This window comes from Patagioenas fasciata, chromosome 8 (assembly GCF_037038585.1).
Source record: "Patagioenas fasciata isolate bPatFas1 chromosome 8, bPatFas1.hap1, whole genome shotgun sequence".
In the NCBI taxonomy this organism is placed as follows: Eukaryota; Metazoa; Chordata; class Aves; order Columbiformes; family Columbidae; genus Patagioenas; species Patagioenas fasciata.
In genome coordinates, this window is record NC_092527.1 from 27,054,352 (window position 1) to 27,081,344 (window position 26,993).

The 26,993-nt window shown below is 39.5% G+C and overlaps 2 protein-coding genes across 4 annotated transcripts in view; both read right to left on the reverse strand.

Annotated features, from left to right (window-relative positions):
- Nucleotides 1-3,297: 3,297 nt before the first annotated feature.
- LOC136104192 (homeobox protein HMX1-like) lies at nt 3,298-6,613 on the reverse strand. Its single transcript, XM_065842853.2, has 3 exons — nt 5,016-6,613; nt 4,625-4,845; nt 3,298-4,500 (listed from the first exon to the last, which is right to left on the reverse strand). Exons 1-3 carry the CDS (start codon nt 5,233-5,235, stop codon nt 4,192-4,194), a joined length of 750 nt encoding a protein of 249 aa, XP_065698925.1. The 5' UTR covers nt 5,236-6,613; the 3' UTR covers nt 3,298-4,191.
- Nucleotides 6,614-15,430: 8,817 nt separating this feature from the next.
- The window catches only part of KNDC1 (kinase non-catalytic C-lobe domain containing 1), a 63,841-nt gene continuing 52,278 nt past the window's right edge, over nt 15,431-26,993 (reverse strand). For all 3 annotated transcript variants that reach the window (XM_065843767.2, XM_071812030.1, XM_065843766.2), the window contains exons 18-30: nt 26,685-26,778; nt 26,475-26,572; nt 25,955-26,166; nt 24,503-24,616; nt 23,950-24,097; nt 23,517-23,696; nt 22,294-22,509; nt 21,933-22,015; nt 20,503-20,653; nt 19,960-20,082; nt 19,798-19,857; nt 19,022-19,179; nt 15,431-18,762 (exon numbers count right to left, since the gene is read on the reverse strand). In XM_065843767.2, the coding sequence (XP_065699839.1) occupies nt 18,531-18,762; nt 19,022-19,179; nt 19,798-19,857; nt 19,960-20,082; nt 20,503-20,653; nt 21,933-22,015; nt 22,294-22,509; nt 23,517-23,696; nt 23,950-24,097; nt 24,503-24,616; nt 25,955-26,166; nt 26,475-26,572; nt 26,685-26,778 (1,869 nt within the window). In that variant the 3' untranslated portion in view covers nt 15,431-18,530. The remainder of the gene's footprint in view (nt 18,763-19,021; nt 19,180-19,797; nt 19,858-19,959; nt 20,083-20,502; nt 20,654-21,932; nt 22,016-22,293; nt 22,510-23,516; nt 23,697-23,949; nt 24,098-24,502; nt 24,617-25,954; nt 26,167-26,474; nt 26,573-26,684; nt 26,779-26,993) is intronic.

Here is a 26,993-nt window from a genome sequence, read left to right on the forward strand (position 1 = left end):
CATTAGAAGATAACGCTAAGTCGAAGCTTAAGAGTTTAAGAAAAAGCTACGAATAAAAAGTAGCAAAGTCTACACAAGAAACGAGTCGAGATCAGAAGACCTCTCCTCTTTCTTCCTACTCCCGCTTCGGTGGGATTTATCAAGTTAATTGTCATCTAATTGCGTATCAAAGAAAGAGATAATGGGCAGCAATTAGATGTAATGGCCTGCCAGTGCGAGATCTGTCCCGATTAGCACACAACGCCGAATAATTTCACCTGGTTTGTAAAGAGGTCCCTGGAGTGGCTCCATCGTGTCTGGGAGATGCAGGGGGGGAACACCCCGACCCTGTTCCCAGTCCGCGGTGGCTGCTCTCGCCAAATTGGGACAGGCGTTAACGAGCACGGGCACAGACGGCTCCCTGCCATTACCGCTGTGCTAATTCAATCATGTTTCTCCCCCTCCGTGCACACACTGCAGGGGAGAAAGGCTTTGAAGTTAGTGCTCTGGCAATTTTCCCCTCCCATTCTCTTTCCCTCCCCAGGGAGCCCAGTTTCCAGGTTATACAACCTCTTCCTCGAGAGTCGCCAGGCCGGGAGCTCCAACAGTTTCACCACACGAGCATTAAACTGCTCCTCCCCAGCTAATCGGTTCAGCTTTTCCATTTGTAGCTGACTTGCAGACAACCCTTTGTCTCACCGGATAACATTCCGGTACTGATGGTTATTGTGATGCGATTAAAGACACAAAGGGGAGTGTTAGAAACGAAGGGGGCTCTCAGTCACGCCCGTGGGGCAGCTCGGAAGGTTCTCCGCGGGGAGGCCGGCCAGGGGCGCGGTCGGTGCGCCCTGGGGCGTGTAGCGGGTGCGGTGCCGAGGGCAGGATCGCTTTGCTCTCCGGCGGGGCACTGCCAGTGTGCAGTGGCCCTGCCCTGGTAATCATACACCTTCATGACTGCCGAGGGTAAACCACAATGGACGATAAATTCAAACAAGCATGAATAAAGCATGAAGGGTTGTCCGGGTTTATTTCTCCCAGATCAAACATAAAATTTGCAACCAAGTTTTAGTGACATATTTCGACCACTTTAGCAAAAATGAAATTATTTCACATACAGTTTTATAGACCGCTGAAATGTAGTAGTTACCTTCTTGGGAAAGACGATTTTTGCAGGTAGAAGAGGAATTATCATGTAGATATTCGGAGGAATCTGCTAGTATTGGGGACTCAGCCAAGTGAGCATCACCTGACGAGTTCGTTTGAGAAACTGTCGAGAAACGGGACAATATTTGCAAGTTAGCGCTGCCAAAATAAGGCATTTCGTGTGCTTGTTGAGTATACATGTGGCCAAGGAGTCATTATGTTAAGTGATCATTAGCACCTTTTCAAGCAGAGCCCGGCTTCTTCCCCACCAGTCTGCGTGCAGCTCGTACTCCCGCAAACAGGGCTTCCCGCCAGCCCTGCTCACCACCCGCGCCCTAGCACGAATCCCGCCTGCCTTGGCAGAACTGCAGGAAGCCGCATACCCGCGCCCCACAAACAAAGCCTTCATCTCCGACACTGCCTCCATGGCCGGTGCCGCCCGGCCCCGCAGCCCTGCTTGTCTCAGCATGGTCCCCACAGCCTCCGTGGTTTTAAATCGTGGCACGCTGCAACACTACATGCTGTCCCGGCGGGCTCAGCTTTCTCTGGCTTGCTCTAAACCTTTGTACGGAGGGGATACTGCTCCCTCAACCCTCCGGGCACGGCTGGGCCTCCGTCGAGCGGTGCTCGGCTGTCGCAGGGTCAGGCTGGCTCTGGGCTGAGCTGCCATCGCACGGCTCAGCCCGGCCCGCCCGCTGTGAGGAGCCCGGTGCTGCAGCGGCGCCGGATCCGCGTTACCAGCCCCGGGGCTGGGAGGGTAAATCCGCGGAGGCGGACGGGACAGACACCCTACAGAAGGCTCAGCCGGAGCTGCCCCCGGGACATTCGCAGACCCCGATAAGGTGTGCTCCTGTCGTTTCCTTACTACCTTTCGCGGGGTGGGGGGGCTCTCTGTCCCCACGGAAGCAGCTCCCCTCCGCGGGTGGGAGCACTTTGTTCTCCTTCTGTCCTCCTGAGCCCTTTCATCTCTATTTCCCCCGGGCCCAGCTGCGGTGGTGCCCGTCCCCCTTTCCCTTTCACTCCCTCCATTTGGTCCGGGTTGGGGTCGCTCCTGTAGGGCTGCGGGCAGCCCCGGGCCCGGCCGGTCGTCTTGAAGGGTGCCCCCCCACCCCGATACCGCCCGATCTGGCTTCTGGCAGCACGAAGGGCTTTTGACTGTTCTTTTTCTTTTTTTTTTTTTTTTACGGGGTGAGCAAAGCATCTGGAAGAGAGGTAGTGTCTTTCTCTGTGGCCATAGAAGATTATAAGGGCATCAACTAACCCCTCTATCACTAACTTCCTGAAAATGGGCTAGTGGGCTAGCCGAATCGAGTCTCACGCTTAAGACTTTTTTTTTTTTCTAGGTAAACTGTATATTTATTGAATTTGACTCTTCTGCTGTTTTAAAAATGTCACTCCTTTAGAGAAAGTATTCACTATTGCAGACCTCTTCCTGGACACATCCCTGTCCTCTAGTGACGTCTGACAGTCAGAGAAGATTGCTGGTGTTTTGGTTGTTTGTGATTTTTTTGTTTGTGGGTTTTTTTTGTGTGTGTTTTTCTGTTTGTTGTTTTGTTTTCTGAATCAATATAGCCATTTGGTAATACCTGGCTTTGAGAAATAAGCCTCCATTCAATTAGAATTTTTCTCTCATCTCAAGAAGTTTCCTTAATCCCAAATTGCATCTTATTCCTGAAGAGATCTCAGCAAGACTGATAGCACCTGAGCCCTTACTAGTTTTCTGAAACTGTTGCATTAGAACCACCTTAATTGTGCAATTGCAAGCAAATGTAATATCTCAAAAGGCTAGAAAAGCAGTATGGATTACAAAATAATTAAGGAGACTTCCAAATGTGACAGCCACTCAGAAAATCCAAGGCCATAGCCTTCAGCTGCACAGTGTTGCTTTTTACCAGGTGAGTGTATCCAAGGCATAGATTGGCCCTGTATACAAAAGAAAATAAGTGTGTTCAAGGATGAGTGACAGAGAACCTTCAGACCATTCATTATGACATCCCAGATTACAAGTGCACAGGAAGTCTTCTAATAACCACAGAGATCATCTCTAAAGTGATGGAAATTTTTATTGCTCTTTTCATGCTAGTTCACAATTGACTTTGAAAGATTTATGGCAACTTACATCATTCAAGGATCATTTCTCAGAGCTGTTTTTCTAGCCTGAAATCAAGCCATTTTGATCTTATGTTTTCTGGAGCATTATTCAAATTTTTAAAAGTGCATAGCAGAACAGTAACAAACTTTATTATCATTTAGGGAAAACCAGCTTTGGAATGTTGTATTTCTTTTTGATAATCACCCTTGTACAACATTAGGTACATGTGAGATGCCGAGATACTATTTTGTTGAGACTTTTTAGTTGATGAGAAATTTCAAGTCTAGATCCTTTCCAATATCTGTTTAGGCAAGAGGCCCTCACTAATCTACTGAGGCTACACATGAGTGTGTAGATGTATTTACATATTTATTTAGAAAATAGTGTTTTGGATCTTAAAATCATAGTCTGTATGTTCTTTTAAAGGCTGCAACAGAAAGCATTTCTTCTGCTGCTATAGCAAAACCAGTATTAGTAACAGGTGCATGCACATATTGGTTAAAAGCACAGTTCCATCAGACTAAGTGTCACCTGCGAAGTAGCTGAAGGGGTTGGATACCTGCTTTATGGAACAGGGTGAAACGCATGTTTTGCACTTACCCTGAGTAAATTGCAGGATGCCAGAAGAGATCTAGAAAATGAGCCTATGCTTCCCTTAATGAAGAGGAACTCTCTTTTATGGAAGAATAAATAGCTCTACAATCTTTGTGGAAGGAATTCACAAGAAATATGGAAAAAGTTTAGGTTTATTAAAAGATTCCATTTATATTAATGTTTGTCCTGTGTTGTATTTCTATTTTACACAGTTGCCTATAAATGGAGGGGCCTGAAGTCCAGGATCCAGATTTTCCAGTATGTCTCTGTAAAATATTTTGCTCAGTGCTGCATCATAACTCCACCAGGCAGTTATAGACAAGGGCAGCCCTGATGGTTATTGTTAGTGCAAATCCTCCTTAGTCATAGTCCATATCAGAGGGTCAGACACCCAGCAAGAAAGCTCTGGGATCTCTGTACCCTACAAAGCAGGGTGCTCCCCAAAAGCCCACAGGCTGTGCTCTGCAGGCGCTGCTGAGGTCCAGAGTGGGTGCTGGCAGTGCCGCCAAGGTGAAGCCCCCAGAGGCAGCCTCTTGCCGGGCCAGAGGTGGGGGCTGGGCCATGTACGTGAGCGGCAAGGACACAACACTCTGAGGTCCGTAAGGGAGAGATGGGCTGCAGAAAGGCTCCGTCCTCAGCTCCTGCAGCTGTCGCTTGAGCTTCATCCGACGGTTCTGAAACCAGGTCTTGATCTGGGGGAGAGGCCAGGAGGGAAGGAGATGAGATTACAGCGGCACATAGCTCCTGCCATGGCCCACACCCAAGCCATTGCTCAAACCGTTGTTCCCTCTCTTGCCCGTTTGCCCCCGCACTCACCTGCACCTCCGAGAGCCGCATCCTGCCCGCCAGCCGGCGGCGCTCGGCTGCCCCCAGGTACTGCTGCCGCTGGAAGGAGCTCTCCAGGGTGCTGAGCTGCTCGGCGCTGAACGCCGTGCGCAGCCGCCGGCCGCCCCTGCCGCCGGCCTCCTCGGGACCCGAGCACTCGGGACCTCCCTCCGGCGGGGGCTGCTCCGCTCCCCACGGCCGCCCGCCTGCTCCTGGGGAGAGGGAAAAAGGGGTGAGCCAGGGCCAGGAACCTCGGGTATGCCCGCTTGCCTCCGGGCAGCCACTGCACTGCCTTTATCGGCGCCTTAGGGGCAGCACAAGGCCCGTCCGTCCTCCCCCTCCCAGCGCGGGTTGCCCCGACGGTCGCGGAGACTGCGGTTACCTGCAGCGGGGGTGGCCGCCAAGCGCTCCCTGCTCCTGCCGCCTCTTCCGGCCCGCGGGCCGGCGGACTGCTCCTTGCTCCGCTCGCTCATGGAGGGGTTGAGGCGAAAGCTGGGCCGGTGGCTCGTGGAGGATGCTCGGTGCGGTGAGCCCTCGGTGGGGCTCTTGAGGGCCTGGCTGCTCTGCGACAACCATTCCACAGAGAAAGGGGCCTTGGTCATCCTGCTTTGTTTCAGAGATGCCGGGAAGGAGGGTGCAGGGGGCACCGGCTATTCATTTATACCGCAGCTCCCGGAGGAAAACGTTGTTTGTGTAAATACACATCAAAGGGCCAGATAAGTATCATCTAATTGCCATCAGTCCTCCCCCCCAACAAAAGATACCGTTCACACATTGCCACAGCTAGCGAAGGCTCGGCTCCGCTGTGTCTGCCCCTGAAGAGTTCACTCCGCCGTCAGTGATTTACAGCTCTTGTTACATCCTATCCCGATGCAAATGGCATTTATAGAGTTGAGCGGCCTCAAATGGCGCTGGGGAATGCAGCCCCGGGGGAGCCCACTGGGACCATCCCCAGATGCTGGCGGGAGAGGGGACGCTGCTGCTCCCTATCCCTCTTCCCCTAGAGCTGTCTTTTTCATTAATTTTCAGGCAGAAGATCCACTGTCTAAAGCGATCTTCCTGAGCCTGCGTCTCTCTGGGCCGAGCACTGTGCTCCCGAGACAGCCTGAGGCACGCAAATGGATAAACTCACTCATTGCATTCTACTGAGTCTGCAGCATCAGGTTAAAAGTACCAAGCACAGGGTGAGGGGCTTGAAGAAGAAGGTTGAAGGCTGTTCAGTTGTAGCAATGGGCCAGCTCTTGGCTGCTTATATAAAGTATGTTAGAAAATAATCAAAAAAAGACTATTATTGCCTTAGAATTAATACTCTGCTGAGACTTCTGCTGAGGTTATAGGAATCGTGTCACATATTTCCTCCCAGATGTCTTGCAAGCTGTGCAGGTCACACAGGTTTCTCTGTTATCTGACTCCCGCTATCCTTCCTCTTACTACCTTATGCATGCCTTTCAGAAGTGTTCCCATACATCCATCGGTTTTGTGTACACCAGGAACACTTGGATGCTGCACTAATGCCTCTGTAGTACATTTACAAAAGGTTCCTGGTGCTTTACAGGCAGTTTTTCACTGTAAGGTTAACCATGAATTCCCTCCCCTTACCATCCTCTTCTGTGCAAGAACAGAGTGTGACAACTGCACCACTGATAACTCCTATCACTCCTGCCTGGCATCAGTCTGCCTCCAGAAATCACGACTGCATGTCTGATTTGTCTGTGCTTGTTACTGTTTTTGGCTTTACACTCAGCCTTTACCCCCTGCACACAAACCCAGTGCTCTACTGTCCTTTTACCCTGCGATTTGCTCTGATATTCTGTCACTCCTACTGGATTTTTCAGCATTCACTTTGTCTGCAATGACAGTTAATGTAACCATGATTCTGTCTATTTCTTAAACTGTCAGTGAGGTAGAGGCTTGAAGACTGAACCCCTCCTGCTTAGTTTATATCTAAATCTTTCAACATATTCAATTTTAATCTTGCAAAGATGTATCTTTTTCCTATATATTAATCCAGTAAAAAGTTCTACTCAAATCGTCTTGATCTATCTTTTCCTAAAGTCGACATTTCAACTTGCTATATCCATCCATCACAAAATCCTACCATTTTCTGCTTACTAGAAAATTGTTTCATTGAACTATTTTCAAGTTTGACTTGTAAGCCCCTTCTAAGCTCTGTCTCTCCTTTCATGGCACAATTAAAGTTGTTCTCTGCTCTACCAGTGATGCCACTGGTCAAGAGTTTGTCTCTGCCCAACAAAAATACAAACGCTATTGTCAGCTTTATTTAAATGTGGCTAATAACTGATCTAGAACCTTTGTTTCCGGCCTGTGTAGGTAGGGATCGACGTCGCAGCCTGCACTGCAGCAATAGCTTAAGCCCACTAACAAGCTTTGTGGGGGAAACTAAGGGAACTGGCATAAAAAAGTCTAAACAAAAGTTCAAGCATTAATGCCTCCCATACATCTGTTACATACCTAAAGAAGCTCAGAAACATGTCCAGCATGGACAAAGCCCTGCACGACATATATATTTGTATTTTTTCACTGTATGAAAGCATCTGATATCTAATGACTTAAAACTCCATCCACCTATCCTTCCCAAGCATTTTCTGATTAACATTGGAAAATTTAGAAAGTTTACTTGACCAAACTGTACAAGATTTGTTTTAAATTTCCTCTCATTTATAAAAAAATCCCTCTCCTTTTCCACCCTCAAAATATTCCATGCACCGGTTCTTAACTATAATTTTCATTAGATAATTGTGAAGACTACACCACCACAAACCGAAGGAAATATTTTAGAATACCAGAACTTCTAAGCATTAACATATTAGCCAGTCCTGGTGCCAACACATTTCATACAGCAGACCAAGCAGGCAGGAGATAGAGAGGAGACATACAGGAATCTGCTCTGTTAACCAAGTTCCTAAATGACAAGTCCCCCTGAGATGGCTGCACTTAACATGTGGCCTGGCTGCAGTCTCTCCAGTCAGAACTGGGAATACTAGTGCCACCACCTGCCTGAAGAATCCTGCCCGACCTCCTTTGCAATGACTAAATTCTCATAAAGATCAGAAAAAGGAAGCGTAACTTTCCTGCAAGCTTCCTTCTTGATTTAAATACCCCTGATTACTTTAACAGCATTCTGCCTCACGGATGGGGCAAGATCCCATCCCAAAGAGATAAATATGTCCCTTGTGCCCAGAATTATTTCCATTCTTAGTCCCTACATATTATATATACATATAAATAACATACTTACATGCTGCTTACATACTTATAGATAACATATATACCTCTATATCTATATAAAAATATTTTTTAAAAGTATAAACCAATCTATATTATGTTATTCTTGTAGCTTTATTTTATGTCAACAAATAAAGGTACTTGGCAAGCTGTTGGATAAGACAAAAAGAATATATGACATACGATGATGCTCTAAAAGATAGAAAATCTTGGGTTTTAGCATCCACTGACACATCTGTTTCATAGTTTCTTTACAGATTTTAAGACATTTTTACCATCTGAGCTGCAAATTACATGTTTATACACTGCTGGTTTATTAATTGCATTGTATTGAGGCAAATGCCACAGCTGAAAGATGGTGTCAATTGTTGAGCTCTCAGATACACAAATTGATCACATTGTGACAAGGTTAAACTAAATCTCATTTCCATTATACATAAAATGTAGAAATATCACGGATAGATGGCAGATGACTTCTGGAGGTAATGACTGCCACAATATTTAACAGCTGCTAGCTTAATTTTATGTAAAATTCTTAAGCTGCCTTCATTCTATTTCTATGTATTATTCATTAAGTGTTTGTTTGAAAACCTCCTGCTAAACTGTTATCCAGAAATGCTATGTTTAAAATCAAGTGATATTGTCACTGGGCTGTAAACATGCTCATGCTAAAGTCCTCAGGAATTTGTCAGGGAAGAGCAGGAACAAACAGGACCTTCACTCTGCTGCTACAAGCAGGTAGAGACAAAGAGCCCAGACATACCAACGTGACTGCCACTAGCAGAAATTTGAAGATCCATTTACTGAAGATAATGACAATATTTTATGCAGATGTCTGTACAATACACAGTTGCCCTCTTTGGGGAGTCGGAACCTTCTCCATGAACATAAAGGCCATCAGCTTCCTGAAGAGCACAGGAGACTGAGGATCATAATGCCAAATGCTAAGCCAGGCTGGGCCAGGCCATTCTGTGGGAGGTGATATAGAAGTGAACATTTTAGCATCCAGGGGAATGAAAATGAGTTGAGATTTGTCGCTTGACACTGAACCCTCATATTTCTTTTGAGCTGCAGCTGCATTTAAAGAGGACAAGAAGTGGCTTTATAGATGTCTGGCTGGGACAGGTAGGATGGGATAAAGATAATGGTCCTTATACACAAAGTAGCACCACAGAAATGCACACGCACAACCGTGGTTTCAGGCTGAGGATGTTCTGCAGAACTAGCTAGTCCTGCTTGGATGCTTACTGGGGAGTTTATAACAGATATATTTTGGGATAATAGCCCAGCCCAGAACTATTACAATTGTTGCTCCACATCTTCCATCCCAAAGGCCAGCTCTGCCCTAGTAAGCCAGCTCAGAGCCCTCTAGAGGGGCAGGACTGTGCTCTGAGAGATCCCCTTCCCTAATGAAGCTTTGAAGGAACTGAGGAGAGAGTAGCTGAGGGCTGCCAAGTACCTTGGGTTCCCCACAGGTACTGGAGAAAACTGCCACCACTTGGCCTTGCTGCAGTGGCGGTACACTAGATCAAAGAAAAGGACTGTCATTTTGAAATAGCAGGTGACCCTTTCTCATAACAGTGGAGGGTGAAACTAGAGTGAACGTGTGGTCCTTGGGAGTAGCTTGGTGGTGATGCAATGCAGAGACTTAAAAGGGCAGCTTATGACACACAGAAGGATGTGGATCCCTCTGTGGACATGCACATTTATTTCCTGTGGAGATCTGCCAAGTGAAACAAGGGCTACTGGCATCTGCTATACAATTTATATGGTCTTTGTCGTGGCATGTTTATCCAATCATTGTAATTTCTGAGAAACTACCCTTTAGGACTTAAAAGCGTTACAAATGGCCTCTAACCAATCTCTTCATTATCAATTATTATAATCTTTCCTCTTTGACAGAAATAAGAGCTACTTTTCCACAAGGAATGAAAAGACCATATGCGCAGAAATACCAGGAAAGCTTGGATTAAACAGAGTGATGATGCATAGAGGAAAATTAAGTATCTCATCATGCTTGGAATTGATCTAAATCAACACAGCACTCAAAATGCCAAGAGCTCCCATGGCTCCTTACCATAAGGCTATTACCAGCCGCTACGCAGAATCAGTGAAATGTTTTTAAAAAATATACATTCTGCAGAGAGCTGCTGTAAATATTAAGAAAGAAAACACATGTTATGTTTTTAATAGTTTCTTACCCAAATTTAAGCTTATTAAACAAGGAAGTCAAAGTCAGTATTAATCAGGGCAACATTTAAAACATGTACTGCTGTTGTTACAGAAGCAAGGTTCATCAGTAGTAATCAGAGTTTAAAAACTATTAGTTGAAAGGAAGCAGCATGAAAAAAGGCTTTAGAAGGGGTTTTATTTTCCAAAGTAGATAGGAATTAATTGTCAGGTGCATAAATATGCTTTAGGATCTGGATTTCATTAAAAACATGGATTATCTAGGGATATGAGGTACATCTACAGAAAATAATGTGCATATGCAAATTCACATAAACCTCACTGGTTTTAGTAATTGTTCAGATCACTTGGACTAATAATCTGATCAAGACCACAAAATGTCACACTTAGACACTCTGAAGACACTCTGAAATCTTTTCAAAACCTAACAGAAGCTTACTTCACATTTTAGATCAAGACCCTTTCCTTTGTCAGTCTTTGCTGAAGGATAAATTTTTTCATGATGGTTACTTCTAAAGTTACATTTAACAACCTATTAAACATAAAACTGAGAATGCATTCAATCAGAAATGTTCCATTAGTTTTAGTTATTGTTTCCCACAAATACCTTCTAAAGAAATGTAGCTATACTATGATTAAAGCATTTATCATGCTTGAAAGTAACTTTTCACTTTAAGCTATTAAAGAATTACTCCTTTTTTTTATTATTAGTTTGATTTTAGAGTTGGCATTTGAGCATGATGAGTCAGCAGGAGAATGAGCTATCACAGCTGGCAGCCCTGGGTCATCTATCACCCTCTGTGCCCATCCTGGTCTGTGCCATACAATGCTGCTCTGAAATGCATTGGTCCCAGCAGTGAAAATATTTCACTGACTTTTCCTTCCCTTAGCTTGCCTCTAATATAAATAAGATCTTTGTACTGCTCCAAAACCAGTCTGTTCAAATTAAATGGAAAAAAAAAAGTTACATTTTTCCTGACTTCAAGGCTCTTCTGTTTCCTGTTTCCAGTTATTTCTTCCCCTCTTCTGTGTTCCTCACTCTACATTGTTTCTTCCTGTTTTCTTTCAGTCACTTCTGTCAAGTGTCCTGCAAATATTACTGTTAGCTGAGGAAGAGAATAACTTTGGCAGTATGCAGAAGTGTAGCAACAGAGCACAAATTATGCTGTCTGCCTTCACTGCACCCTAGAACAGGGAGCACTCATCCTGACATCCTCTGTCACTTTACTGACAAGGGAAAAAGTGGGCTACAGTGAGTGAGGACAAGAATGTAGTTAGCTAAGATGATTAACACTGTCCCTATAATGTGTAGTTCAATGTCTACGTTTGCTCCAAGCAATACAGTGTACTTCCTTTGACAGGTTTTACGCAAATGGATGCATTACACACCAATAGAAAGTAATTAAGATTTTAATTTATGAAGTTGCGTGTGCATGTATTTCTTCAAAAGATTAATGGAAGCAGCTGAATGTAAACACATGTTCGGTTTAAAAATGGAATTAAAAAAATCTCTGCCATTTCATGTTTGCCTGTTTCTAATGGGCAGAATTCAGACAGAACATTTTTCACAGTACCTTTGCTCATAGTGCGGCATGTACATTTAGAAGCCTGCAAAGGTCTCTTGTGCCATCTCCTGGTTATAGCAAGACTTCGCATCCAGGAAACTGCTACACAGGGAAAAAAGTTGCAGGAGTTTAGCTGAGGCAGTGATAGAATCAGAGAATCATTTAGGTTGAAAAAGACCTTTAAGACCACCGAGGTTAGCCGGAAACCTAACACTGCCAAGTCCACCACCAAACCACATCCCTAAGCACCACATCTACACATCCTTTAAACACCTACAAGGATGATGACAGCTAAGGCAACTGATGAGACTTGCTTTCTACTCTCCCCAACACAGTGATGTGCATGGTGGGCTTTTACTGCTCTGCTGCTTTTAGAAATCATCACTTTTCCATTGCATTAACATATGTATATAATGCAAATTCAGTATACCTCTACAACGTTTTACATAAATTCAAGTAATGCACACCCTAGCAACACCTACTCTTCTGCTATGTATCAGTGGAAAAATATAAACAAAACTTTGAAAATTAAAGTAACTGTTATACAACAAAATTAATAATCAAATTCTCTGATTGCAGGTGTTCAAATTTTATGTCTAATCTACTTTAGTGAGAACACAGAGTGACTGAAGATTAGTGCTGAGCCACTGTCCTTTCCCAGGGACAGGACCAAGTGGGCCTGGGCACTTACTACAGTTTTATCTGATCTGTTCTAACAAATTTACAGGAAAGCAGATACTACAGGCATGTTACAGGTCTGTGACCTGTTCCAGTGCTTCACATGAATCTTTCCAATGTAAGAAATGAAACTGAATCACTCTTGCTTCAAGATTAATACTGCCTCACTTAAGCTTCACAGAGCATGGAGAAAACTCAACCTGTCTGTAGCTACTACAGCTTTTTACAGTAACATTTCACACACAGTCCTGCTCAATCTAATCTTGTCTACATAAGTCAAATTCTTTCACGCTTTCTCTGTTTATGTTTTTAAACATAATTTTATTATGGTCCTCTGTTCTCTTTCATGTTGCCTGTATGCATCTTAAGTGTAGTGCCTAAATGGTAAAGTATTCACGTTGATGCTTCACCAGTGCCAGAGAAAAAATAATTACCTTCTGTCATATATGACTCTCTTATAGGACACCTCTGGCTTTACCTCCTTTTTTTTTTTTTTTCTTTTCTTCCTTTTTGAAAACTTTACACCCAGATTCATGTTCAGTTTGTGACCTATTATGGTCCCCAGAGATTTTTTTCTGAAGTTCTGCAGTTATTTATAATTTCATTTTTATCCTTCAGAAATGCAGGACTTAGAGCTTAAATTTAAACCATCATCACAATTATTGGGAGTTCTAATCCTGTGTGTTGTGTAAGTATGCTGGATTTCATCAGTAGAAATCCCAGACACAACTGGATCCAGGCCCCACCTGTAATGATAGGGCGTGAGAAGACTTTGTTACGGTAACCCAGGATAGTTTGCCTCCCCCATCCCAGTATGCAGAGTCCCAAGCACGTCTTATCATGTTGTGACTGTTACATGGAATAATTCACTTCTTCCCATCACAATATGTAGAGTCCCAAGCACATTTTATCTCATTACGATAAGCCAGGACAGTTTGCTTTTTGCCCAGCACAAACCCTTGCACAGCTGCCAAGCTGAAGGTCAGCTGTGGATCTTGGAACTCAGACAACAGCACCTGCATTACATCAGTTTGCTAATGAGCAGAACAGGACATTGCATATGTATGTATTAATCAGCACAAGTTTTATTGCCCATCTCTGAGGTGCTTTTCCATGAGCATCACTCCCGAGCAGGGGTCCACTGCATTGAGTCCCCATTTGATCAGTGTCAGTGCCCCAGGGTTCCCACTGTGGTAATGCTACGCTTTTGATAAACCCAAAGCTTTTACTTAATGAGACTTGTGCCTCATCTCTGAGGGATCTGTACCTGCTTTTTGCTCATAACATATGGATAGCCCCACCCATCCTGCTCAGTTTATCTTCACAGTTTATCAAGCACTGGTATTCACCCTTTGAAATAACGTATTAACTAGCTGTGTACCCACAGTATCATCATCTGGATCTTAGTGACCTAATATATAATCAGGTCAGGTGGACCCAAGATTATTTCATTTTTGCTCATTATTATAGAACAGATTGAATCAGAATTTAATGTTCTCATACATCTAATTAATCTGACAGTCTCCCATTCTGACCTGCATTCCTCTTTCCTGGCTAACTTTGATCATAATATGCACTGTTCAGAGGGGAGTGAAATAGCAAGCACTTCAGGCTTTTGCACTATCTGATATTTATTCAGCTCTCCTGGTAAGCAGAGAACTCTTACTGTATAATAGAAAATTACTTAAGAATCCAGTTTTACTGTTTCACTTTTCCTTTGGTGGCAATAGCATTTTATCTGTCCAGTTTTGTTCCTAACCTGTTGTGCTGTTCTTTTATATTTGTTCTTGTCAATGCAGTCTTCTTGTTCCTATTTTTTTCAGTATTCTTTTTTGATTTTTTTCCAGGTCATTGATGAGCCCCTAATGCTGCCACACTGCTCTGTCAGTTTTCTTTCCTTTGCATGAGGATAGATTGTTATACTTAATACCGCCTGTTTTAGAAACCTCTTTTTAGAAACTCTCAGCCCTCCTGAACTTCTATTTGCTTTAGAATTCCTTCCCTTGGTACCTTATATACCAATTCCTCAAATTTATTGAAGTTTGCTTTTTTTGAAGACCACTGTTGTTATTCTGCTTCTCTCATCCTTTCCTCTCAATCATGAATTCTCTTGTCTCATGGTAACTTAAATCTCAATTGCTTTCCACCTTCAGATTTTCAACTAGTTTCTCTCTATTAATCACAGTAAAACCTTAAATAGTAGTGACAGTCAACCACACTGTGGTCATCCAGACAAAGGTAGATCTGCCATTTAGCAGAAAGGTGGAATTGTTAATTCTAACATACAGTTTAAAGTTATCAAAGTACGAAATCACATTGCATAACCCAGTGGAATCTTCTGCCACAAATTAATCATTTACTGGTATTTAAAATACTTACAAGAAAAAAACTTCAGGGAAAAAAATTATTTCACAATGCAAAAGGTAGTGGTGACAGTTAAAATGACTATCTGAAAATTTCTAACATCTATAACATTGACATTTTTAATAACTAAACGAAGACAAAAAAATTCATAGGTGAAGAATACCTGTTAGTAAGACAAATTGCAAAGATCAGTACTCAATTAAGCTTGATTTATGGGACTTAAGTTTTCAAATACTGTTCAAACCTGCATTTCTAATTCTTTGAGACTCCTCCTAAAGCTCAACATCTATTTTAGTATTATTATTTATAAAGCATGTTTTGAGAAATAAAATCTTCTTCTAAAAAAATATTCATTTTAAATCCAGATATTCTTTGGATTGTATTTAAGCAGGTATGAGGGAGAAAAATAATTTATTTGCGCTCTTACCCTCATTGTAATATCAAGGATTGAAAAAAATCTACCGTATGTCTAACACTGAAAAATTATTGTTAGCTTCTCTCTTCTAAAACTACAGTCTATTAATCTGTCATTTAGAAACAGATTTCCTAAAATTGTATTCCTTTGCAAATCACATCCTGTACTCACAGAAGAGTCTCAGTAATGCTTATGAAACCACTCCCAATACATAGAGGATGAATGTAGAAAACTACAAAAGGACAGTTTAGAAGTGGTTGAAAAATTTCAAAGGAAAGAAATCTGTCAGAATAATGAATTGGTGTCTATTCATTAATTAAATATTTTTCCAGCTTCTTGATTTGGGTTTCTATGGAATAATTTATAGGATCCAACTGAATTTATCCCTGTTTCCTGGCAGGCTTCTGGAGGTGCTGGAGCTGGAAACCTACTTTCAAATGCAGCAGGTGTAACTAGGACACAGCTCCCAGTTCTCTAGCAGGAGGCTTGGAAGCCCCAGGGATCCTGGGGACAGACACCTGCAAGGGGACACAGAAAGAGCACCAATGCACAGAGCAACTGCAAAGGCTCCCAAGGAGCAAACTTCATTTCAGAAATCCAAGGCTCACAATTGGAAAATAAACAACATAAAAACAAGATGAGAGAAGTGTGGAAACAATGAAGAAGAACTAGGACAGCTGGTGGCAACATTGGCTTAAAGAACAAACTCAATTTTTTTCCAAACATGCTAATTTGATATTGGAATGGAAACATGGGGCCAGACTGCATAGTCCCTCATTTATGCAATTCAATTACTGATGCCAACAATTTTTTGCCAACTAGATACAACTGAACTTGCTTTTTTGACATGTTTTGTCCTGTGTTTTCTTTTAAAAAGACTTTCCCCACAGAAGGAGAAAACTTTAGTCCAACCCTTCCTGCTTGTTAGTGATAAATAAGCTGTAAACTGTAAGTTATACATTAGACATAACTGTATTCTGAAATCAGTGTCACATAAGATGTGCATACATCAGTGTTCATGGACAAAAATAAATCAGTTTCCTTGTAAAAGAGTGTTGTAGGTTGTGGGATTTTTGCCTTTTTTTTTTTTTTCCTTTTTTTCTCCAGTAGCTATTTACATTTTTTTGTTGTTTTTGGGGAGTGGTTTCTAAATACAAAATCTTAAATATCTGATTGATGAAAACACCCCAAAGCAAAACCATAACTCAGTACTATGCATTTATAGTAATATAAGGTCTGATACACTCAAGCATTATACAGAAGACATAAGATGATTTTTAAATTCTTGTATAGCACTAACTATTGTCATCGAATAAACATAGTATTTTCTAGACATAGTAGATTCTTTAATCCTGATGAAACCGTAATAAATATATGAGCTAATTATAACGAGTGCAACATATAAATAAGTAAATTCACAAAAGCAATTTCAATAGTCTGGCAACTGTATAAAATGAATTTATTAAGATAATGTGATTACCAAATTTTGTGGCGTTCATTACATTAGTAAAGCTTATGCTACTTTAAATTCTACTGTCTTTCAAAGGCAAGGCGTGGCTTTAAGTGAATGGTAATTTTTAACTGAGAAAAACAAATAACTACTAATAAAAACAACTCTTTAAAATAAATGCATATAGATCAAATATGTGAAATGTATGTCTGCAGATAGTTATTAAAATTCTTAAATCACCATGTAATATAAAGATAGAAGGTAAAGATTAAATGTTTTCATACTTAGCAATTTTTAGAGAAATAACAGCACATTTTACTTACTCAAGGGTAAGTCAGAATACTACGATTAATGACATGCTAAACCTACATATGGTAAATAACAAAATAAATCATCTTAAAAGCAGAACAAATGCAAGAAAACCCTGTTGAGGACTGAGCTCTCCACTGTTTAAATCAACAAGAGCACAAAAGTTAGTCTGGTATTAATATATTAGTACGAAAAAGTAACTCAAGTATTAAACGGAAAATATGGACGTACCTTGTGTTTGACTCAGAAAGATGAGGAGCAGGTGGCCTTTGATATACATATTGCCGTTATTGACAAGAGAAAAACAGAAGCTTTCCTCTTAAACACCGAAAAAGCTACAATTTAACAGGTGCACATGCATTTCTGTCAAATACAATAGTACAATTTGCAAAATATGAGACATGTGCACATTCCCATTTCTTACATCATTATCCTTCTCCATCACTAAAACACACCAAGACAGTTAGTTCACATCTGCTCCCCACATCTCTCAAAACATCTTTTTAAAAAAATTTTTTAAACACAGTTGTAGCAAATCACTTTCAGGATAGAGTAAATTTTAGCTGTTTCTTGCCCTTGTCCACTTCTCTTCCAATACTAACATTGTCCCCTCTGGTAGAAATACTAGAGTTTGTAATTAATTTTTAGCTTTAACATTTTGGCCTTGCATAAACCTGGGCAGCTCAACAAACTTTCAAGCAATAGCATCACATTTCATTGCCATTTAGAAGGTCTTGTAAGTATAAGCTCTATAAATAGGTTAGCACCGAAGTTTTACAAGATGCAGATCCGAATTTCACACAGTTATCTCCTGTTTAATGCTGCTGGAGCACTGTGATCTACAAAAGCAACCTCAGGAGCAAAAGCCATAATCAAATGTGCACACATACGTACACAAATTCGCAATGTGATTCTTGTGCCAAATACAGAAAGAAAAGCAATTTCTTGCTTATTGTTTTCACAAGGCCATGAGTGCAGAAGCAGAGCAACAAAGTGGTAATATTTAGATTCAGATCTTACTTTCATTTGGAAACAGGCTAGACCAATGACATTAAAATCAAAACAACAAAAAAAGGAATGCAGCATGGCATTCCTCTCCTTCCTCAGTATTTTTGACGAAAAAGATGGTCAATTATTTAAGTCAATTATAGTTTTCATAATACACAACATAAAAGCAAGAGACATCAACAGTCAAAGGACAGCAGAAGATCTGTGTCTCTGAATTATATGCACATTGTGACAGGGTACAAGCATATTACATTTATATAAAAATATATTCAACATTTAATGAACTATACTCTGAACTCTCCTAGGCCAAATTTGCAATAGAAGCTGTAATTTTAACTTATTTCCATGGTATTTTTTGATATTTGCTTTTAGGCTAATTATTTTTTTATCTTAAAGAAGAGTGACAAAATGAATCATCCTTTTCATCTATAATCTCTCTTTACTTTTATCTTTATTTTTATTCTTTTGATCTGTCATTCAGTTGCTAGGGAATCAAATGTCATTAGTCAGCATTTTATAATTCCATGCTAAGAAATACAATCATTTCAACTTGAGATAGAATTTTAAGTCTCTTCACTTAAGTATTTGCTTGGGAATTGGTCCAGGAGATGAAGTCAACTGAATCCAGTTTTACAATCTACACTTAAAATAGAACAGATGAAATGCAAATAATTACTGAAATGTTGCCTTCATTCTGCGCAGCGTGTCCTGAATTTTCCGTGAATGTTTGTCTGCTGGTATCTGATGGAAGTTGGCACAGTTGTCAGCTGCCAAGGCAGAAATGTCTGCATCTTTAAAATGAGTTATTCTTTGTGTGAGGTAAGACTGCAGCTTGAAATCTGGTGCATATGTATAAGGATTCTCTTGAAATGCATGAACTTGGCTCACAACTTTTGCAATATTTCTTGAAAGAGAATATGGTAGAAAATATTAGTTTGCTTTGCTGATGATTAAAACCAACCAAACAAAACAAGCCCCAAACAAACTTTAAAGGCAATTTCAAAGGCACTGACTATCCTCTTCTATGGCATGTCTGTTTAGTTAGATGTCAAAATGACTGAAACTATCTAAAATGCTGTGAAATGTTGAATTAGATTTTGTTACCCCACTAGACAATACTCAATTTTAAACAGATAGGTGACACACATCATTAAAATAATTACCTAAGTTTAGTCCACTTGTGAGCTCCGTTTGTCATTGTGAATCCTCCAGTTTCAAGTTGTTGGACGTGCATAGCCAAAACGTGGGCTGATGGAATTGTTGGAAGTGTTTTGAATCTTTCTCCTTCCATCAAACACAGGCTGTCACTTTTTAAAAACATCTAGTGTAAAAATACACACACAGTAAGTATTCGGGCAGGTTTTACAAGAAGTTCTTCATTTATTTAGCACTATGTATTTATTTGTCATGAATTAGAATTTTTAGCACTGAAGTTGAAGACAACACTATGAACTAATCTGGTGGCAAACATTTAAAAAGCACACAAGTAAAGAAAGTAACTTTAATCAAAAGATACTTCATACATAATTTTAACAGTGCTACATCTCATCCAAAATTACATTTTAGAACTTCAGTCTACAATTTAAAATTGTATAGATAAAGAAAAGAACGCCTGTAATAAAAATTTCAATTGTTCCAAAACAGATTACAGCCACAAAGCTCTTACAGAAATAATCAGAAAAAGTGTATCTGATGTCCTAGCTTGCTTTGAAATGTCTTTCTTGATAGTTAGTCACACAGCAAACATTTTCAAGAAATACTGAGATGAAAAGTACTGTAAAATCTCAGATTAAGGGCCAAAAGTCTTAAATAAAATTAAACTCTCCTTCATATACAAAGTAATAATTATGGCTTTCATCCTGCAGAGTCACCCATTTAAGCAGATCTTGCATATTCTCCAACCCCAAAGTATTTTTACATTAAAGACTTCATACTGTACCTCAACAGCCTTGAGTTCCTCCATTATTTCAGCTACTTTTGCAGGCAAAATTTTCCAGGCCTTACAATAAAACAAAATATATTTTTGTTTTTCACATTCATGTCCATATTGAAACAAGACTATGTTAAGCAAAGCAGTTACAGAAGAGAGTCTCAAACTTACTGGTAACTGTCGTACAATAAGATTCTCCAAGCCTGCTAGAATTTGCATCGCAGTAGCAAAATTTCTTTGTTCATAGCAGCATTTTGCTATAAGAAGAAATTTTGATAATAAGCTCACCTGCAGCTGAAAAAAAAAAATACTATATAGTTATATATATAGTAAATCTGCATAAATCTACATAATAAAATTAAATGAGAAGGAAGAATAAATGCATTTCCTTTTTGACTTTGTTATCAAAATTGTTGACTGTAGTAACATTTCCCTCCAACACAAAGTTTTCTCTTTCCTGTCACCAAAGTGTCATTGAAGTCTGACATCTCTTCAGGCAACCCATTTCTTACATTCTATTAGGTTTTGACACCTGCTACTACAAAACATCCAAGACATCCCAGACGCTCCCCTTGTGACAAAAAACCGTATTGTTAACTGCCCACTCATAGGTATATTTTGAAATATTTCTTGCAGCTTTGTTACATAGCAACTAATAAACATAACAACAAATAACCATTTTATATTTAATAATACAATAAAAAAGTGACAAACCTTAGACGTGTGACATGTTACAATTTCAGCAGCAACCCAGGTGCTGATGTTGTCTGCATTTCTTAATAACTGTAGAAGGTACTGGTCTTGTACGGACTTCGACAGAAACAGATTACAGACTTTGAGTGAAACTGTCTCAGTAGAAACAGTTCTATGGGGAGAATGGGGAAAAAAAGACAAAAATAATTCATGCTGACTTTGGATTTTCAAAGAAAATCTTGATTGTGAAGATGCCAACTTCTAACCACTTGAAATTATTTTTCAGTTCTTTCAGTCTTGATTTATAATATTTTACAAAGTATGTAATGAGCTATGTTATTTTTTCTTCCTTATACTTACGAGATAATTATGTGATTACAAGACAAGCATATGCAGTATACATTTCTGTACGTAGAGACACCTTCACTGTTTGTTACTAAATAAAACAAACCATGCAGTCTGACACAAAATAACAGCCAGAAATATAAGCTCATTAAAAACTGCAGTTACATAAGAAATTGAGCCTGATATCTAATGGCACCACACAGTTTGTTTCCTGTGCCAGAACCCCGAATCAGTCTAAACCAGCTGATTTAGCCTCTGCCATTTAACAATCTGTGAAATATGATCTGCTTTAGATGTTCATTCCCGATCTTTACACAGAGAAGTCTACTACAGGTAGTGCAATTAACAAGCACTAATTAGAAGCTAGCTAAACCCACTGAATATGTGGTAGCTAGGCCATAATCAAATATAATTAGGTCCATGTGGCTGGATGAAAACATTAATTACTGCTCAGCAAGTAATTTAAATAGGTTGGTAGCCACTCTAATAACTATTGGAAAATTTTTATGCGTTTGTGAATACTGATACTTCATCTGCCTAACAGTACAAAATAAACATTGCACAGAGAGGTTGTGGAGTCTCCATCCATATTCAGAACCCAAATGCACATGATACTGGGCAACCTGCTCCAGCTGACCTTGCTAAAGGCACGGGCATCGGGCTACATGATCTTGAGAGATCTCTTCCAGCCTCAGCTATTCTGTGACACCATAATGGTCTCTGAGATTTGATATACGTAGACATATACGTGATCAAGGAATCTGTTTCAGAAACCATTAGATTTTTTTTCTGTCAAAAATGAAAACTTTGAAGCAATCCCCTCAACACAAGTCTTCATAAATATTTTGGCCTGACCCACTTTAGATTTCAGAGAAATCACCTTGCAAATGTGACCTATCACATACATATACGTGCATAGGTACACAGATATACACATGCATAAAATCTCCTGAAATTCAAAATTGTTTTATAAACAGACTATCTAGTCTGTCAAAAAGATATTCAGTTTTTAAAATGTTTTTCTCTTCCTGGACATATTAAAGGTGTAACACAGTAAATTACTGTGTACCAACAGAATAGAAGGGCATTTAAAATAAACAACTCACTTTTGGACAGCCATACATTTGTCTTTAACACCAAGTGCTCTTGAATTTAGAAAGTGTACAGGATGACATTTATGAAATACCTCCTAAACAAAGAGAGGAAGATACACCTGTTGTTAGATGTAGCAGTTCTTTCGAAATGCCCCGGGATAAAAATGACAGAGGTTTTCCACCCCCTTGCCCCTCCCCACCCCAAGAATAGAATTAGCCAGTCTAAATTTTACTGTAAAGATTTCAAGAAAAAATTAAAAGCCTTATGAAATAAGCTTGAAACAGGGTTGGGAAATGCTAGAGAAAGGAAGCCGAGTATAAAGTAAGAAGCTCAATATTATCTGTACTTTCAAGTAAACCCAGACTTTTGTACCTGTTGCAGTAACGTCAGCTGACAACAAAGCTGTTGCACATTGTATTCTATTAAGAGATACGGTCCCACTTCATCTGCTTTAGCAAGGGAGCCTGGGAATTCTTCTGTAAAACTGTTATGGCAGGGCTTTGGCAAAATTGATGAAATAGTGTACAGTCGCTCTCTCTGATATTGTGCAATTGGTCCCACGCCTTTGGAAAGTTTCCAATTAAAGTTCTGTAGACAAAAAAAAAAAATGTAAAGCTTTGACTGCTCTGAAGTAAATATTACGTGTCCCCTTGATTTAACTTCCTGGAATGTTTTGTTAGAGGAAACACCTTTGTGGATGCAAAACTCTTCAGCTAATCTTCAAGGCTAGCCCAGACACCAATTCCTTTATTCAACATTGCTATTTTAAGTTAATATGGCATGCACAGTCAATGAGTCTGAGTAGAAGGTTGCCAGATCTCAATCACTGGTATTTAAAAAAACCTGTGTATTCAAGCTTGTTGCCATAAAATAGTTTCTATTCTGAAGTCCTATATTTTATATTTTAGTTCTTACTAGCTCTATTTCTTGCACTCTTTTTGCTTAGAATCAAACATCCCTTTCCAAATAAATACTTGGTTTTCCATTGTTTTCCCTACTTGGTTGTCCATGTTTCTCTACTCTGTTTGCCCTTTATAAGTTGAATCCCCAGTATACCTCATGGAACTCTGCACCTTTACCAGGAGGTTGATTCCAAAGTCAACTTGCACGTTATCGATACATTTGACTTTCACATGTCATTTTGTTCACTCTGTAGAGAGATCTTTTTTTCAGGAAAAGCCTACCGTATGCTCCAGCTTCTGGGGTTACTTTTCACTAGGACACTGTATGAATCAGTAAATACAGACAAAAGTTCAAATGTTTTTGCTACAAGCTTTGAAGTTCTAGCAGGAAACCCCTCACCGCCTGTTTTCCTATATTTATAGACTTAAAAATATATATGCCTAATAAAAAGTATTAATGTTTGACAAGGGGCAAAAGGTTTCCCAGTAACTATGAGACACATTCTAGTATCAAGCATGAAGAGCTCAACTCAGAATTTTGATTATCTGAGCTACTGTTACTGAAACAGCTGACAAGGTGCAATTAAGGCTTAAGATGACTTCCACAGTTATAGAACTGTTTATGCCTTAGATACTTTCAAAAGAAAATTTAAAATGCAGGTACATAAATTTTACTGCAGTCTGAAGACATGCCTTTCTGGAAACATCTTCTGAGAGCTTTTTACATAGAGAATGTAATGTTTTTCTGTCCTCCTCGCCCTCATCTTCACACTTGTCCATGCTTACGCACTGATGAGCACTGCCACTCTTCCTGGCAGAAGCATCCTCAAGTAATGACAACAAGTGCTCACCATAGCCATTTAATGGAACAACCTGCAATTGCAAAACACTTTAACAGAATATTGAACTAAATTTCCCATAAATTATAAGGAAAACACAATGTCGCCGTGAGATTCATGTCTCTCCAAAACTAGATACATTGAACACAGCTGTCAAAGATAACATTTTTTTTTCCTTTACTCTAATTGTAATTAGGACATTTTTTTGGTAGTAACAATCTCATATACCATAACTGACTTCAACTGATTTTTTTTTTCTTAAAACTTCTACTGAAATTCTGACTTACCTTAGAAGAAATAAAATCTTTTAGGGTACACAAAAGATTAGTATTTGTTGCAAAGTCTACACTGTAGCAGTCTTCAATCCAAGCCTGCAGGATGTAGAAACTGCGGTTACATATTTTGGTAAGTGATGTGGAAGGATCCAGGCTTGCACTGGTAAGAAGAAAAAGGCACTTGTTTCACAAAAATTGATATCCCATTCCAGTTCAAAACTAAGTGTTGAAAAAACCAAAAGTATTATTGGTATTAACTGTACTATCCTAAGTTATTAAGCTTCATGTCTCTAGAATCCATGGCTCTATGGAACCAATGCTGTGGTTGTACTTACAATCCCTCACTAAATAACTGGCAAAAGTAAAACTCAGAATTCAGAAGAAAAAAATAAGTAAGTACATTGTCAAATATTGCACTTGCTGTAGTTTCATTCTCACTTGTCAAGAGAGTCTTACAAAAACAAACATCAAAATTCAATTTAATTAAGTAGTTCTTTTCAGAAAGAACTACTGCGAGGAAAGTCAATTATACTTTGATAATATTTTTCACAGGAAATTACTATACCTGGATAAAGTCCTGCTGATCCTATCAAGAAGAAACTGCAAAAATTCTTCTTGTGTGCAGAAATAGCGAAATGTGTAGAGAAACTGCTGTACATAACCTTCTAAAAATGCATTTCTGTGAAGCACAAGAAAAACTTCAGACAAGCAAGAACATTTTCTTCTTGCATCAGAGTATAGCAAGAGCAAAAAAAAATTCCTCAAAACATCAAGAATTAATAGGGATTCTAAATTCTCAAGCTCTACTTAAACCTTGATTCTTTTTTATTTTATTTTTACACACCAAATATTGTGATTGCCAACACTGAAAACATAATTTGTTGAAAAAAAGTTTCTCTATTTGCAATTTTGTGAAGAACCATATTGACATTTCTGTTATCAGAAGTTACATTTTAAATACTGTGAAAGAATATATTTAATTTTCTTTTTTTTCTATCATCTCAATTCATGTTTGTTTAAAATACTTTTATTACAATAACAACGTAAAAAGTAGATACTTTAATCAAGAAAATATTTCGTGTAGCTCTAATTAGAGCAGTAGTTGCTTTAACACCAGAATATGCTTGTTATACTAAAAATCAATGAAGTTTATATTTTTTTATACACACACATATATTTATAAACACACACTCTCAGGGTCTTAACACAGGTCAATTGTCATGTCTCGCTGGTGGCTTACAGCTACCATTAAAATTTGGCCTTGATGAATGTGGAAGCTCTGATCCAAAACAATTTGTGTACTTCGTGCAAAACATTTAACTACCAGGAAAAGGAGCACTCAGGATAAGTAACTGGGTCTCTGAGTCAGGATGAGCTGGGAGAAGCAGCTGGGAGGAAGTTGCTCCCTCTACAGTGGCACAGGTCTGATGGAGCCTCTCAGGCACTTTCCATCTTTCATACTGCTATGGCTCAGGTATCTTAAACCAACACTGTCTTCACCTTAGCTGAAGGCTAAAGGACATCTTTGTCCCCTTCTAAGCCATGAGATAAGCCTGTATCTTGATCAGTCCCAAGGACTGGGGAAATAATCTGTAAAACAAACTATATGTTTTCACATCCAGACCCTCTTAATAAGAAATATCAAATTATATGTTCTGAAAAATTGTAATATTCCTGGCAGTAACATAAAACCTTGATTCCATGGCAACTATCAGAGAAAAACCTCAAATAAGTACAGGATAAAAAAGTTTAAAGTTATTAGGTTTTGATTTATTATCAAATGCGTCAAGTTTTAATCAAATCCAAACTTAGCAGTTTGGCTTATTTCTTATCTGTTGGCAGTTCCATGCCCATTTCCCTAAATAAGAGTCCACAGAAATAACATTAAACTTAATATAAGGGAGAAGATTTTCTGCAACATTGAATAACTAGGATTTATCACAGAGACTATTTTTTCCTGAATTAGCAACTATGCCTCAACCCACTCTCAATTAAGGATGTGCAAAACATACTATACCTAGAATATAAATAAGCCATTAAACCAAGCGGTGTACCAGCCTGCAGAACTTTTATTCCATTTTGATTATTACATTGGTGTTTCTCTGTGTTATAATAAAGAAACAATGATGACTCCTCCGTAGGTGCCACATCCATGGTGTCAGTTCTCCCATTATGAATGACTGTAGGCAGCACACAGGATTCCACACCCCACTGCTCTGCATACATGATCTGCTCAAAGATGCAAAACCATGTAAAAATAAAATGTAGGGAAATAAAGAGGAAAATCCACACAAAAGGCAGTCAACTCAAAGCCAAAACACATTTCATACAATTGCTTTTTTTTTTCCTTTTTAAACAATGCTAGCGGCAATTACTAATAGCAATTATCTTTATTTAAATCATTCTTTCAGATCCTACTTAATTTAGCACTTTGACACAAAACATTTCACATTTCATATACTGACCTGAGTGGCCAACTACACTGATGCAGTAATGAAATGACAAATGAAACAAAAGTACAACAAAGTCTGACTTGCCTGCACATATTTCTTCACAAGTTCAAGAAATTGCACTTTTGATTTCATCTCCTGCAGCTGTACTCTCAATTTGGGCAACACAGATTTAGTTTCAGGACCTTTCAATTTAAAACACACAGTGTAAGAACTTCAATGACTCTGATTTACAGAAAAAAACCCTTAAAAGTAGTACACACCCACTTCAATACTGGCAAGTTGCTGTACTCTTACCTTTGCTTCTTCTTTCTTTCTGCAATAGTTTCTGGTAAAACTTTATGGTCTTTCTATAATTTTTTGTCTCCATCATTAGCAATTGCTCTAGTTCCTATTTAATGAGAAAAAGGATTCTGGTTAGAATGGTAAATGTAAGGTTCTCATTGGAAAACAGAAGTATCAGAAGAGAATTATTTTGTATGGAAAAAAAAAAAAGAACATCCAGACAGATAAGAATATGGTATTAACCAGGAAAGAATACCTTTAACCACTGTTCTCATAGGCAAGTTACAGCAGTCATCACCTGTCCCCAGAAAAGCATTAGTT